General features: G+C 32.2%; 1 protein-coding gene across 4 annotated transcripts in view; it reads left to right on the forward strand.

Moving 5' to 3' along the window:
- Positions 1-16877, forward strand: part of LOC145276789 (plexin-D1-like) — a 425273-nt gene that overhangs the window by 90248 nt on the left and 318148 nt on the right. For all 4 annotated transcript variants that reach the window (XM_080128091.1, XM_080128089.1, XM_080128090.1 and 1 more), the window contains 3 exons: positions 6279-6377; positions 8867-8913; positions 12519-12564. In XM_080128091.1, the coding sequence (XP_079984217.1) occupies positions 6279-6377; positions 8867-8913; positions 12519-12564 (192 nt within the window). The remainder of the gene's footprint in view (positions 1-6278; positions 6378-8866; positions 8914-12518; positions 12565-16877) is intronic.

Raw genomic sequence — 16877 nt, forward strand, 5'->3', positions numbered from 1 at the left:
TAGAAATATATAGTAATAAATAGTAATAATTAGTAATATATAGTAATAAATAGTAATAATTAGTAATATATAGTAATAAATAGTAATAATTAGTAATATATTGTAATAAATATTAATAATTAGTAATATATAGTAATAAATAGTAATAATTAGTAATATATAGTAATAAAGAGTAATAATTAGTAATATATAGTAATAAATAGTAATAATTAGTAATATAGAGTAATAAATATTAAAAATTAGTAATATATTGTAATAAATAGTAATAATTAGTAATATATAGTAATAAATATTAATAATTAGTAATATATAGTAATAAATAGTAATAATTAGTAATATATTGTAATAAATAGTAATATATAGTAATAAATAGTAATAATTAGTAATATATAGTAATAAATAGTAATAATTAGTAATATATAGTAATAAATAGTAATAATTAGTAATATATAGTAATAAATAGTAATAATTAGTAATATATTGTAATAAATATTAATAATTAGTAATATATAGTAATAAATAGTAATAATTAGTAATATATTGTAATAAATAGTAATAATTAGTAATATATAGTAATAAATATTAATAATTAGTAATATATTGTTATAAATATTAATAATTAATAATATATAGTAATAAATAGTAATAATTAGTAATATATTGTAATAAATAGTAATAATTAGTAATATATTGTAATAAATGGTAATAATTAGTAATATATAGTAATAAATAGTAATAATTAGTAATATATTGTAATAAATAGTAATAATTAGTAATATATAGTAATAAATAGTAATAATTAGTAATATATAGTGATAAAAAGTAATAATTAGTAATATAGAGTAATAAATAGTAATAATTAGTAATATATAGTAATAAATAGTAATAATTAGTAATATAGAGTAATAAATATTAAAAATTGGTAATATATTGTAATAAATAGTAATAATTAGTAATATATAGTAATAAATATTAATAATTAGTAATATATAGTAATAAATAGTAATAATTAGTAATATATTGTAATAAATAGTAATAATTAGTAATATATAGTAATAAATAGTAATAATTAGTAATATATAGTAATAAATAGTAATAATTAGTAATATAGAGTAATAAATATTAAAAATTAGTAATATATTGTAATAAATAGTAATAATTAGTAATATATAGTAATAAATAGTAATAATTAGTAATATATAGTAATAAATAGTAATAATTAGTAATATATTGTAATAAATAGTAATAATTAGTAATATATAGTAATAAATAGTAATAATTAGTAATATATAGTAATAAATAGTAATAATTAGTAATATATAGTAATAAATAGTAATAATTAGTAATATATAGTAATAAATAGTAATAATTAGTAATATATTGTAATAAATATTAATAATTAGCAATATATAGTAATAAATAGTAATAATTAGTAATATATTGTAATAAATAGTAATAATTAGTAATATATAGTAATAAATAGTAATAATTAGTAATATATTGTTATTAATTTTAATAATTAATAATATATAGTAATAAATATTAATAATTAGTAATATATAGTAATAAATAGTAATAATTAGTAATATATTGTAATAAATAGTAATATATAGTAATAAATAGTAATAATTAGTAATATATAGTAATAAATAGTAATAATTAGTAATATATAGTAATAAATAGTAATAATTAGTAATATATAGTAATAAATAGTAATAATTAGTAATATATTGTAATAAATATTAATAATTAGTAATATATAGTAATAAATAGTAATAATTAGTAATATATTGTAATAAATAGTAATAATTAGTAATATATAGTAATAAATAGTAATAATTAGTAATATATTGTTATAAATATTAATAATTAATAATATATAGTAATAAATAGTAATAATTAGTAATATATTGTAATAAATAGTAATAATTAGTAATATATTGTAATAAATGGTAATAATTAGTAATATATAGTAATAAATAGTAATAATTAGTAATATATAGTGATAAAAAGTAATAATTAGTAATATAGAGTAATAAATAGTAATAATTAGTAATATATAGTAATAAATAGTAATAATTAGTAATATAGAGTAATAAATATTAAAAATTGGTAATATATTGTAATAAATAGTAATAATTAGTAATATATAGTAACAAATATTAATAATTAGTAATATATAGTAATAAATAGTAATAATTAGTAATATATTGTAATAAATAGTAATAATTAGTAATATATAGTAATAAATAGTAATAATTAGTAATATATTGTAATAAATAGTAATAATTAGTAATATATAGTAATAAATTGTAATAATTAGTAATATATAGTAATAAATAGTAATAATTAGTAATATATTGTAATAAATATTAATAATTAGTAATATATAGTAATAAATAGTAATAATTAGTAATATATAGTAATAAATAGTAATAATTAGTAATATATAGTAATAAATAGTAATAATTAGTAATATAGAGTAATAAATATTAAAAATTAGTTATATATTGTAATAAATAGTAATAATTAGTAATATATAGTAATAAATAGTAATAATTAGTAATATATAGTAATAAATAGTAATAATTAGTAATATATTGTAATAAATAGTAATAATTAGTAATATATAGTAATAAATAGTAATAATTAGTAATATATAGTAATAAATAGTAATAATTAGTAATATATAGTAATAAATAGTAATAATTAGTAATATATAGTAATAAATAGTAATAATTAGTAATATATTGTAATAAATATTAATAATTAGCAATATATAGTAATAAATAGTAATAATTAGTAATATATTGTAATAAATAGTAATAATTAGTAATATATAGTAATAAATAGTAATAATTAGTAATATATTGTTATTAATTTTAATAATTAATAATATATAGTAATAAATAGTAATAATTAGTAATATATTGTAATAAATAGTAATAATTAGTAATATATTGTAATAAATAGTAATAATTAGTAATATATAGTAATAAATAGTAATAATTAGTAATATATTGTAATAAATAGTAATAATTAGTAATATATAGTAATAAATAGTAATAATTAGTAATATATAGTGATAAATATTAAAAATTAGTAATATATAGTAATAAATATTAATAATTAGTAATATATTGTAATAAATAGTAATAATTAGTAATATATAGTAATAAATAGTAATAATTAGTAATATATTGTAATAAATAGTAATAATTAGTAATATATAGTAATAAATAGTAATAATTAGCAATATATTGTAATAAATAGTAATAATTAGTAATATATAGTGATAAATATTAAAAATTAGTAATATATAGTAATAAATAGTAATAATTAGTAATATATTGTAATAAATATTAATAATTAGTAATATATAGTAATAAATAGTAATAATTAGTAATAAATTGTAATAAATAGTAATAATTAGTAATATATAGTAATAAATAGTAATAATTAGTAATATATTGTAATAAATAGTAATAATTAGTAATATATAGTGATAAATAGTAATAATTAGTAATATATAGTAATAAATAGTAATAATTAGTAATATATTGTAATAAATAGTAATAATTAGTAATATATAGTAATAAATAGTAATAATTAGTAATATATAGTAATAAATAGTAATAATTAGTAATATATGGTAATAAATAGTAATAATTAGTAATATATTGTAATAAATATTAATAATTAGTAATATATAGTAATAAATAGTAATAATTAGTAATATATAGTAATAAATAGTAATAATTAGTAATATATAGTAATAAATAGTAATAATTAGTAATATATTGTAATAAATAGTAATAATTAGTAATATATTGTAATAAATAGTAATAATTAGTAATATATTGTAATAAATAGTAATAATTAGTAATATATAGTAATAAATAGTAATAATTAGTAATATATAGTAATAAATATTAATAATTAGTAATATATTGTTATAAATATTAATAATTAGTAATATATAGTAATAAATATTAATAATTAGTAATATATTTTAATAAATAGTAATAATTAGTAATATATTGTAATAAATAGTAATAATTAGTAATATATTGTAATAAATAGTAATAATTAGTAATATATTGTAATAAATAGTAATAATTAGTAATATATAGTAATAAATAGTAATAATTAGTAATATATAGTAATAAATAGTAATAATTAGTAATATATAGTAATAAATAGTAATAATTAGTAATATATTGTAATAAATATTAATAATTAGTAATATATTGTATTAAATAGTAATAATTAGTAATATATTGTAATAAATATTAATAATTAGTAATATATAGTAATAAATATTAATAATTAGTAATATATAGTAATAAATATTAATAATATATAGTGGTAAGTAGGAAGACTACACATCTAAAGCAACAATAGATTAAAACTTTTTAAACAATTCTGATTGATAGACATCGAACTAATTGTCGATCTTACTGTTACCAGGAAAATAACTTCCGTCTATTCCATCGTGTCTATTTTTTATCCTCAAGATGACACCTAATGCTTTCCACTCTATAATAAAGGGCAATGTGTATTTATTTGTAAATATATATCCGTCCAGTCACACAAAAATCTGTCATACGAATAAGTGAAGGAATAACGCAACTCTATTTACATAATGAGATTTTTTCTTTCTTTTTCCATGTATGGTTTCTGTGCTGATTTATACGTTTTTCCTTTCCTTTCTGTTTCTTTTCTTAAACTTTCCAGTTTGTATTTCACTTTTGCTAACATCTTGGATGTTAAAATGTCTAGCACCACATTCAGTCACCCTCTTGTAACCTTACTCCTGCCCCTTCCCAATAATCAAAGGAAAAAGACTAAAAAAAGTAACAAACAAAAGAAGTACTAGAAAGATGTACATTGGAAAGCCAATAGCAAGTCAGACAATCCCCACCGTCTGAAATGAGTTTGGAAATAAATCCTCCACTCTAAATAAAAATTCATCAGTAGGTATTTTTTTCAGATCATTAGAAATGTTAATTCATATATAAAAAAAATAAATTACAGAGGTAATTCTATAATTTTTAATATGGACACTGGCAAAGCATATCTTTTTCTCGTCATTTTTGACAGAGGATATGCACTAGTTGTGTTAAATTTGTAGCAGCTGTGCTATAAGCAGTAGCAGCAATTATAGATAACTACAACAGTAGTAGCAACAATGGCTTGCTGTTTACAATTTTGAATCTGTGCTTAGTTTTTAAGCTCGACACTGATTGATGGAAGCATTTAATCTTCTTTCTGGATTGCTCAATCAGAAATCATCCCTCAAGTGACCTAAGCACAGGACAAGAGATTATAAAAGCATTAATACACGGTCTAATTCTGCTTTTCTGGCCAATATTTTGAACCTGAGTTTAGTGTCTAAGCAAGGTCCTGATTGGTGGAAGCATTTAATCTCTTTTCTGGATTGCTCAATCAGAAGCCACGTCTCCGGCGACCTGCCCACAGGACAAGAGATTATAAAATGGTTAACATGCAGTTGGCTTTTTCTTTTCCAACCAGGAGACCATCCTGACTTATCTCATGGCACTCCTTTCAACTCCCAATCTCCTCTCTTGGGACAGCCCCCATCCCCTCATGAAGCCAACATAGCTACTACAGATGTACACACGTTGACTTCACACACACACACACACACACACACACACACACACACACACACACACACACACACACACACACACACACACGCACGCACGCGCGCACACGCACGCACACACACACACACACACACACACACACACACACACACACACAGGTTAACTCTTTTTTCTTCCCTACTAATCAGACATTTAACACCACATGGACAGTGTAACCTTTTTTTCCTATGGGAATCGCTCTAGATAAGTCATGAAGCCACTTAATGTAAAGAGCTACAATAATAAATAAATACCATTTCAGTGTCAAAAACAGCCAATGATTATTGTTACATGAGTAGATTCCAACTCATAAGACAGCAATTCTTCCTCCTTCTTCAAAAACATTGCTTATGGAATGTGAAGAGTAAAGAAGAAAATTAGGAAAGCGATGGTTATGAGGCTGTCGAAAGTGAACCTAAGACTCACTATCTATTCTCCTTTGTTTTTCTCCATATTCGTTGAGGTACTCTTTTACTAACGTACTCCTCTTTTAGTCTCCTTTTATTTGCACGTAAACGAAGGCGATCCAATAATTTTTTTTTTGCATATTAGAGATGGACGTTTGCCTCTTTTTCTAAAAAGTATTTGTTATTTCTTTTCTTTTAGGTTACGATGTTTAAAAATGGCTACACGAGAAATATTCCAAAAGACTATGTATACCCTGTCATGTGGGGGAACAGATTATTGTTTCTGAATTCACCAGACGTAAGTGGTTTACATTTATGAGAGCATTTGATGCAATTATCAACCCTTGTGGGACCCGTGGAATCAATTTCTGCATCAATCTGTATAATTTAATATTAAAAATAATACTCTTTTTTTTTTAAATAAGGAAAGTCTGTCAGGGTCAATACTATTAAGAAAACATTACTTTTTTTGTTTTGCAAAAATAATTGTTATTATCATCTAAATATGGATTATTTGTATTATTCGGGACACTATTCTCATTTTGATTGTTATTTTCACAATATTTTGGCCAATGTAGCCTCCAACCTTCTTTAGGTGTATCTTGTCGAACTTGGGACTCTTTCTGTTGAACTCGAGAATCTGCCTAGAATTTCAAATGGAATTCTTTAGCATGGGGGTAGCATGCTCTCGTTCCATTAGCCATGACCAGGTATAATAGAAGTTTTAAGTAATTCACAGTTGTATTCCTGATCTCAACAGAAAGATTCCAAAGGTCATTTGAGGGTAAGAGTTAATGAATGTCAGGTGGACAGTGAGACAACACCATGATAATTGGCAGTGATGGTGAAAGTTTGGTAAAATTTGATTATTTAGAAGGACAGCTCAATAAGAATTTGGTTATGTTGGACTTGAAAACGACCATGTTGTAGTCAGCTGGGAAGCAACCCTGCAGTATTATGTTTTACAGACAGGCAGTTCTAAGAAACAAACTTGGCTCATGGAAGTCTTGTTTAGTTTTAGGCAGACAGAGAGAGAGAGTGAGAGTAAAGAGAGAGAGAGGGAGGGGGAAATTATTGGCAGTGGTTGTAGATAGACGCGTTTTTGTTGTGAATGTTTTAAAAGGGGAACCATAGATTGAAGTTCAGCCAAGCATTTGCCATGACAGAGTAAAGAAAGACTAGCAATGTCTCTTCTGCGAGAAAGAGGAAGTAGGGAGGAGAAAAGGCCCCCCCCCCCACACACACACTAGATTCCAAAGTCGGTTTTATACTCTGTTAGGAAAGGCTGCTTTAAGAAGTTCCTCTCCAGATGTGGCAACAGTACTCCAGAGGATATGTTTGGTTTTTATGCAAGTGGAGAATTTAATTAGGAGTGAGATACCTTCTGGAGTGATAGAATAATCTTGCCCACAACACCGATGGTAGCCTGCTGCCATATGCCAGGTATTCGTCAACCTCCTACTGGAGCTAGTAGAAAAGGCATGCTCCCAGTTCCGAACCTGTATCAAGGCGGTGATTGAGGCTGAAGGCGGCTACATTGAATAGATGTCAGTTCTACTACATAACCAAACTACCTCAATTGATTTTTTTCAATAAAAGTTTTAGAATAAAGCTATAGTGTTGCTTTCTTTAGAGCAACAATTTTATCATTCTACCCTGTAGATTAATCTCATCAAGGTTAAAAGTCACAGAGATAAGAATTAATGTTGTGGTGCCCACCTTACAGATAACAATGAACTCTTCCACTTAATATAAAGACCAAGAGAATATACCTCTCGGCGTTATGCACAGTTATGCAAACTTAACAACCACTCTCTTTATTATGCTGTATTAGTCTTTCTTTTCAATGCATTTTGTTTCCACTAAATACTGAGTTGTGTCTTTCTTCCAGACTCTTAATGGTCGCAATACTGGTGACGAGGATTATTAAGGAAATTTTATTCAAAGAATCTTAAAAAGGATGCCATAAAAATTAATGTTATGGAATTATTGTTATCTTATGACAGGATTCAGAATCATTTTTGGAATGCACCAAATCGAATACATGTGAGGACAAACAATTCCTAATAGGAATCTGTTGGCATTGGATTTGAAGACAACCACGTTTTAACCGGCAGTTCCTCCGGTAATGTGTTCCACAGACAGGAAGTTTTTGCAAAAAAGCTATTTGTGAAAGAAAGGAAAATATTTTTCACTGTGGTAGCAAAACAAATTCTTGCTAAACAGGTTATTCATTTTACTGAAGGGGTTATTCATTTTACTGAAAAGGTTATTCACTTTACTGAAGAGGTTATTCTCTTAACAGAATAGGTTACTCATTTTAAAGAAGTGGTTATTTATTTTACAGAAGAAGTCATTCATTTTATAGAAACTAACATCAGCATTGAATTGGTTTTGTATAAAGATAGTAAAAAACCTGTCTTCCTGACGATGCTGAGTGTGTAGGTTTATTTACACCTTCATAAACGAAATCATTACACAAACCAATTATGTGACACTAGTTCTGCATCAGGAAGCTTTCACATATATACATATTTTGGTATATTATTTGCAAGGACAAATAAATTCTTCTATATGGTTTATATGGCTATATCATATGATTGAATAAACCAATAGTTAACAGCCAAATCGTCACATGATCTGGGGCGTCACATATTGGGTGAAATTAATACTGTTAAGATTGTACTTAAAACAGAAGGATATTAGGTGATAAGCTTACATAAGAAAATTTAAAATCCGTTTGTTTAACATAAGAAATTTAAACCTTATTTTTTCTCCTTCTTAAAGGCTTACAGACTATATGACAACAATACCATAGGGAAGGCGTCTTTAACGTAAGTATATATATTTTTTGTTTATGTTATTATTGGATATTCTAAACTTTTATGTTGATTCTGTTGCAAATACTAGTATATGATATTATAAGTCATCTCCATTGCAATTATACAAAGAAACGGTTGGGAAAGATTGATGTAACTGTCTGTACGGCGAAAAAAAACAACTGTTTCCACTCCTTCAAGCGACCTGCTTTATATTACATTCACCCACGTGAATCGCATGAGATCACATGAGACCGTTTCTGTTAAATATCGCAGACACCATCTTGGTTTCTATTATTCCTTTCCAACGCACATGACAGGTAGATATGTGGGCGCTTTACAGGTTGGCCGTTTGTAAGTCCATTTCTATTTTTCCCATATTGCCCCCCTGATCATAAAGATGGCAAGGAGGTGGCGCTCTCTTCCAGCGGGTGCTTCTTCGAAAGGGGACTGAGTAGGCCTCTTGTTCACTTGCGCTGTCTAAGGGTCGAAGAACACTGCCTACCTTGAGAAGCTACTAATATCAGATTCGCTGCTTGATGAGGATGAGGATGGTGCAAATCAGAGTGATGGCCCACTGGCCTCAGATCTAGAGTCGCTCACGTCATTCAGTAGTCGTGGTTGCAACTATGTTGCGAGTCTCAGGTCCCTAACATGACAGGGCACACCGTCAATATGACTGACTGCTGACTCACCACATCGGTCACTTGGCCCCGTGTATATCTATCAGTGCACCAGCTTCCCGGTGGCTTCACCCAGAAAGGATACCCTGGTGCATATGACCTCTGTCCTTCCTCATTGTTGACTTCTCTGTTGGGGTAGATTCCCTTTTTTCGGACTCGGTATTGGTAAATTGCATTTGCAGACGCTGTTCCTAGAGAGACACCATCCTTTGGCGTGATGTTGTACCAATATACGGCCTCTGAGATGGTGCGCTGCTTCCTGGCAGCAATTTTTTTGATGTTGCGATGGCTCTTCTCAGCAATACTATTTCCAGATGGCACATAAGCACATGGTAGTCGCAGCTGCATCCCCAACTCCTTCAGGAACTGCCTGACCTGCCGACTACAGAAGGTCGGGTCATTATCAGCACCTCTTTTGGTGTGCCTCTTTCAAAGAACACAGATGACAGCTGGCGAATAATGTAGGAGGAGTCCTGGTGCCCGAATAGTCTCCAGACTGCGAAGCGCGTAGGTCCACAATCAATGAGGGTGAGGAAGTGATTGCCATTGTAATGTGTGATATCCATGCCCACTCACTGCCACATGTCCTTTATTCCACTGTATTGGAGCCGGGTCGAGGTTAGGTCGATTGATTGACATGCCTGGCAACTTTCCACTACTCTCTTGACATCTGCCCTTCTTACTTCTAGATCAACCATTTTGGCAAAATACAGTGTTCTCTTAACCCCTGGGTGTCCATATTGCCAATGAATCTTACTGATACGATCTGCATCCATATTACATGCAATGGCTGCACACGGTTGTTGCAGCATCTCAGAACCTCCCCGGTTATCAGCCAGCAGCCACCGTTGTGGTACTCGTGTCAGCACATTTGCTCTGTTGCTTGCAGACCTGACCAACGTTACGTCTATGGTCAGGTTGTACTCTTTGATTGTATCGACCAGGGTGGCGAGCCATCTTTGTATCAACATCTCACTCGCTGCCCGTGTGGTTAGCCGTGCTCTTCCAGTCAATGCATCGGTTATCCACTGATGAGTGCATGCAGAGTCCATGATAATATCAATACTCGTATCAGCACATCTGCTTGCCACTGAAGCGCCAGGGTAATTCCTTTCAATGTGGCATCAACTTTGGCAAAGTTTATGTGCCTAGAATCATTCTCTGGACAAAGCCAACAGGTGTCTTTGATAATGCCATCATCAACCGCAAGGGCAACTCCAAGGGCTAGTGAACTAGCGTCCACCCAGACCATGAACTCGTTCCCATTAACCACCAGTTCCCTCACACAAGGTCGTCACAAATCACTCTGGCCACCTATCAGCACACTCAGGAATGTGGCATCATGCACTTTATCGTCCCAACACAATGATACGGATGTGGTACAATGTTTTATGGTCTCCACTGCCACCTGGAGCCAACCACACACAGGGAAGTTGCCCACCAGCTTTCCACAAACAGAAAAAATGCTTCAATGAGTGATGTTGGATGGGACTTCCGGAACATCAGCATCTCCAGTAGAACCTCTCCTTGCTCCATTACTAACGATTACTACGATATTGTCCCATTGATTACTGTACACACAATAACCCTTACCCCCAAGTGGCCTTGATAAGTGGTGACTTCAATGTAAAATAAACAAAAAAAGATGGTCATGCGCAAGTCAAGTACTTTTGCCCCATCTTGCAGATGCTCAGGTTCCTTGCATGTCAGTCTGAAGTTCTCGATGTGCTCTTTGACCGACTGGGCAGACATGAGACTCTCATTTACAAAGATATTGTCGATGTAAGACGATGTCGCCTGACACACAGCCTCATCCTGTTGCCGGATCGCGTGTATAACTGCCGTCATAATGCTTGGTGCCACGTTGAGACCAAACCGTAGCCTGGTAGCGAGTTCCTTTAATTTCCACAGTCTGAAATGACCACAGCACTTTTTCAATGAGTATCTGCAGGTAGGCCCTGTGCAGGTCCAGAATTGCCATGTCCGACCCTTGCTGCCACCACTCCCTTAATTTGAGTGCACAAACATCCGCCCCTGCCGTGTACGGGTCGACATGTTCATTAAGCTCACGGTAGTCCATGACGGGTCTGACCTTTTGTTTGCTATCTTGTTAGACATCCATCAGGGGAATCAGTCCTCGGGGGGGGGGGGAGCCCGAGCTCATCCTCGGGGTATGGAAGCAGCCAACCATTGTTGATCCAAGTCTGCAGTTCTTCTTCATACTGCCCCTTAGCTTTATTGGAGGGAGGTACTCTGATAGTCGGTTCCATAAGGATATTGGTGGTTGATCGCCAGCCCACTTCCAAGATGCCGTCCACGTGTTGTTTTCTCTATCATACTCCGCATGAAAGTCAGAATTCTCTCCCTGTACAAAGTGTTGAAACATGACTTGCGCACCAGGGTCTGGGTGCACCCAGTGTCTACAAGGGCGAGGCATTCACATCTGTTAACGTACACGCTCACTGCAGGCAGCACCTTGTTCAGTGACAATCTGGGGAGAAAACTGGCGCTGTAGCTTCCTCCCCGTGCCCGTTTCCCAAACAGGCACGGGCCAGGTGTCCCTGGTGTTTTACACTCGTAGCACTGAAGGCACCGAAAAACAGCTACAAAATTTTCTGATTCTGATGCACCAAAAGTTCTGATTTTTCCGGTTTCCGATTCCAATTTCGATTAATCGTCCCAATACTCTTGGAAAGTTGAGCTACCCTAATGGACGTTTACTCATTTGCATATTTGTATTCATGTACATTACTCCTTGAATGCATTAAGTTGTTTTTTAATGTCAAGAGTTTTATAGACAACTAACAGAGAGAGAGAGAGAGAGAGAGAGAGAGAGAGAGAGAGAGAGAGAGAGAGAGTTCTGATTGGTAAAAATAATCGTCATTTTCATTACGTCATATATTTTTTCTACATCATCTTTGCTTCTTTCTTTTACAGCTGTTCACATGACAGCCAATCGGGAGCTTATTATTTTACAGAGAAGGTTAGTAAACATTCTTGTCTTTCATGTGAAGTGTTGTTGTTGTTGTTGTTGTTATTGTTGTTGTTGCTGTTGTTGAACATCATTTATTCATTTCATAGGAGTCAGATGATTATTGTTGGCATTCGTTTCCCTGATATCTTTCTAGTTAGAATTCTTTCTAGAAAGACATTGAGTACTTACATGAAGAACTATAACTGTAGATCGTCATCATAGCGTTTGAATCCAAAGATTCTATTGTTGACATTGGTTTCCACGATATTTTTGTTGTCAGAATTCTTTCTAGAAAGACATCAGCGATGACGGGAGGGGGGGGGGCCATGTGAAAGTTGCCAACATCCTAAGTGAAAATGATTTTTATGGAACAAACTGGATTCAAACTTGGCTCATCTAGTTCATCAGACTGTGTTGTTAACTACTTAGCCATCATCATCTCCCAATCTGCAGTTCAAAAACCTATCACTTATATCAGATTAGCATGGTTACACGGCATTGCCCGGAGGAAGGGGAAGGAATTGACAATAAAATTGAAGAATTAAAAAGTGTGAGCAACAACTTCCTTTTAAGACTTCTCCCCTCCTCTTTCTTTATCCCGCTCTTATCTCTCTCTTCTTCCTTCTTTTCTTATTCTCTCTTTCAACATCCCTTTTTTTCCTGCTCTCTCTTACCCCTCTCTTCATCCCTTCTCTTCTCATCCCTCTCTATCACTTCCCTTCTCACCCTCTCTCTATCTCTCTTTCTCTATCACCCCCCCCCCTCTTGCTTTCTCTGGTAACTAAAAAAAAAAAAATTGTTGATGAATCATACATAATAACACTAAAAATTCTCTCTAAATGTTGCCCCCTCTCTTTTGTTCTTGATGATCCCTAAAAGAATGAATATTAAAATAAATTGTGCCTATGTTTTATCCAAGGCAATGTCGCAAGAGAATACATCAGCTTTGTTTTGTGTAGTTTTTGACTTTTAGCTGTATACACACACACACACACACATACAAGCAGATGCGTGCACACATGCACAACTTTAGTTTATGCAATAGATAAACGAATCTATGCTATACTTGTGATGTCTTTGTCTCTCTGTCTAGGGATGAAATTGAAAACTAAACCCTACACCAAGATCACATACAATATTTTTTGAGGACATTAAGAATGGTATTAATTTTGTTTGGGAATTATTTTATAAGAATATCATGTGGTTTACGTTTTGCACTAGCCGGCCATAAACAGCAAAGATGATTCTTCATTATATTCTTAAGAAAGCCTGTAACAAGACCAAACACAAATTTTCCAAGGAAACGTTATGCATTTGTCTAGAATTTCCAACAGGGCAAAAAGGGTGCTTCGAGCAGCTCCTGCCCAGATGTGGCAACAGTACTCCATCCTAGAATGTACTTGGCTCTCATACAGGTAGAGAATTGCATCGGCAGTGAGATATCTACTGGAGCAGTAGAATGATCCAACCATTTTTCCAGTGACCTTGGCAACGGATTTGATGTACGTGTTCCATTTCAGATCAGGAGTAAAACGCAGACCCAGAAACTTGTCAAAACATGGAGCCTCTCCAAGACGTGAGCCATTCATTTCAATTGATGTCAGACGGGGGTCAGAGCGTTGATGATGGAAAGATAGAAGCTTGGTTTTAAATGCATCAAAATTAACCAGACACCTCTTTCCCATTGCACCACATGCTCAAGATCAGAGGAGACAGAAAAAAAGAGATCTTGGTCATTTACAGCATTTGAAGTGTTGCCATCAATGGTAGTGTTGTCAGCATAAATATCTATGAATAATCTAAAAATATGATTTCAAAGATCATTGATGAAGATCAAGAAGAGAGTTAGGCCCAGAATGGATCCCTGAGGGACTACCGTGAGCTGATTTCGGCCAATCAACCACTAATCTTATGAACCTATCAGAGAGAAATAATTTAATAATTGAGTAGACATTTCCAGCTATGATGTAGCTGGAGACCTTGTGGAGTAGAAATTTATACTATATCCTATCAAAGGCCCTTGATATGTCAAGAACAATTGCCCTAGAAACGAAGTCCCCATCGAGAGATTCGCTAATCCTATGAGATATAACAGTTAACACATCTGTTGGAGATCTAGCAGAATGAAAATCAGGAGGTTATTTTTGCTGAGGTGGTTGCTCACTTCTCTATTTAACACAGATTCCAGCAACTTACTCATGGTGCACAGGACACTGATTGACCTGTACTGGAGATTGTTGAGACACTTGTAGTCTGTCTAAACTGTACGAACGAACTGACTAAACCAAGATGGCCGACTCCTATTTATATCACCACAAGCAAGGGAGGTAACCATGTAACTGAAGCAAGGGAGGTAACCAATGTCTACATTAACATTGCTGCTGTCCTCAAGTGAATAATTTATTTCTGATTTAACAAGTCCCTTAGAAGCTCAGACGAAGCTCCTGCCTTGGTCAAACAATCAGAGACCTGATCACAACCCTTGATCCATTGATCCATTCTATCTGTATCTCTCCTCTACTCTTCATTTCCTTCAGCCTTGCTACATCTATTCTCAATCGTCGATTGCTTACCAGATTGTTGGAATTCAATGTCTCCACAAGTGATGCATTATCTGTCTTGCAGAGAACGTCTGGCAATTTAGATAACTGAAATACCTCTTGTATCATAACCGCAGTCAAAACACCAGCATCAGCTCCCTCATTCAGAGCAAGAGTCTCTGAGGCCAATGGGCTTTTTGTCACTCTGTCCAATTTCTTTGACGCCCAACACATGGGGGCCATTTTGTCAGTACTTCCTCCAATAAAGACAACAAAACCACCCTGTGAAGATCCATCTTCCAGACTGGCATAAGAGGCATCAGTATAACACAAAATGTGTAAATCTGAGGGCTTTCCCAATTTTGGAAATGTTATAGAACCCTTCTTGGATTTCAATTTTGATAAGGCTTTATTCGCCTCAAATAAGGCTTTTACTTTGGGATGCTTTCCAGTGTTGCTCATTTTACACACATCAAAAGCTATATCAGGGCGTGTTTGAGTTGAAACCCACATCATCTGACCTGCAAGTCTCTTCAACTCATGCTTTTCTTCATTCAGTTCATCATTTTTCCTCAGTATCCTCCCTTTGCTTATTTCTATTGGAGATATGGAAGATACATATAGATCTTGTTCTACAGTGATCCCATTTTCCTGTTGATTAACATTCAGTCCAACATATTTGAATGTTCCACTTTCATGAGATCCCACCTTAAATTTTTCTTTCAATGTTGCAATCACATCCCTTTCAAACTCTGTGTTTCCACAGAAAACAAAATCATCCACGTGCATAGCAAGAATTCCAGTCAAATTTCCTTTAATATCATGCCACAAAAACAATGCATTATCATAAGCACTTGCTACTCCTTTTAATTCAATCAAAGCCTGAGTAACTCTCTTGTACCATGCCCGTGGAGCATCATTCAATCCATAGATGCATCTTTTTAATTTCCACACTTGAGATTTAGGACAAACATCAGATGGTGGCCTCAGGTACACATCTCTCTCTAAAATACCACCTTGCAAAAAGGCTGAGGTAAAATCTATGGTCTGCAGCATCCAATTCTTTATTGATGCGGTTAGCATGACCATTCGCATAGCTTCACGGCTACATGTTGGGGAGTCCGTTTTCAGATTACTATTTTCTTCATAGCCTCGTGCTACAAGGCGAGCTTTCATTGTTTTCTGATTATCCTTGAATTTTTCAGTAATCACCCATCTTGTGGATATTGTTTTTTGACCTGTGTATGGCACACATTCAAATACTTCATAGGTGTTCATGTTTTTTATTTCTTTATGCTTGGCATCCATTACAGCTTTCGACTGCTCTTGTTCAGCGGTGAGCAGGACTACATTTTCCTGTTCAGTATATTGGGGCACTTCTCTCCAATGATCAATATGATTCCAGTTGATACAAACTTGATCCTCGTTTTCATCCTCAGGTTCTATATTGATCCAATGACTGTATTTGCCAGTTGATTTAGGCTGTACTGACATAACCTTTCCTTTCTTCCACTCCCCACTACCATTTATTTTATAAGTTATGGTCTTATTTCGGCCAGGTTTTTCAGTCTTATCTCTTAAACTGGTAGAACTATCAACAACTTCTTCTCTGTCTATATCTTCACTTTCTACCACTTGATTCTGCAACTCCTCCTCCTCAACTGAAAGGTATTCATTCTTCCCTTCTGTAGTGTTTCCCAGCATTTCAGCTTTTTTTGTTCTTTTTTCGTTGTTTTTATTCACTTTCATCAATTGGCACGGATGCATCCTATAAAATGCTCC

The sequence above is a fragment of the Euprymna scolopes genome, chromosome 5 (assembly GCF_053919585.1).
Source record: "Euprymna scolopes isolate OS-2025 chromosome 5, ASM5391958v1, whole genome shotgun sequence".
Classification (NCBI taxonomy): domain Eukaryota; kingdom Metazoa; phylum Mollusca; class Cephalopoda; order Sepiida; family Sepiolidae; genus Euprymna; species Euprymna scolopes.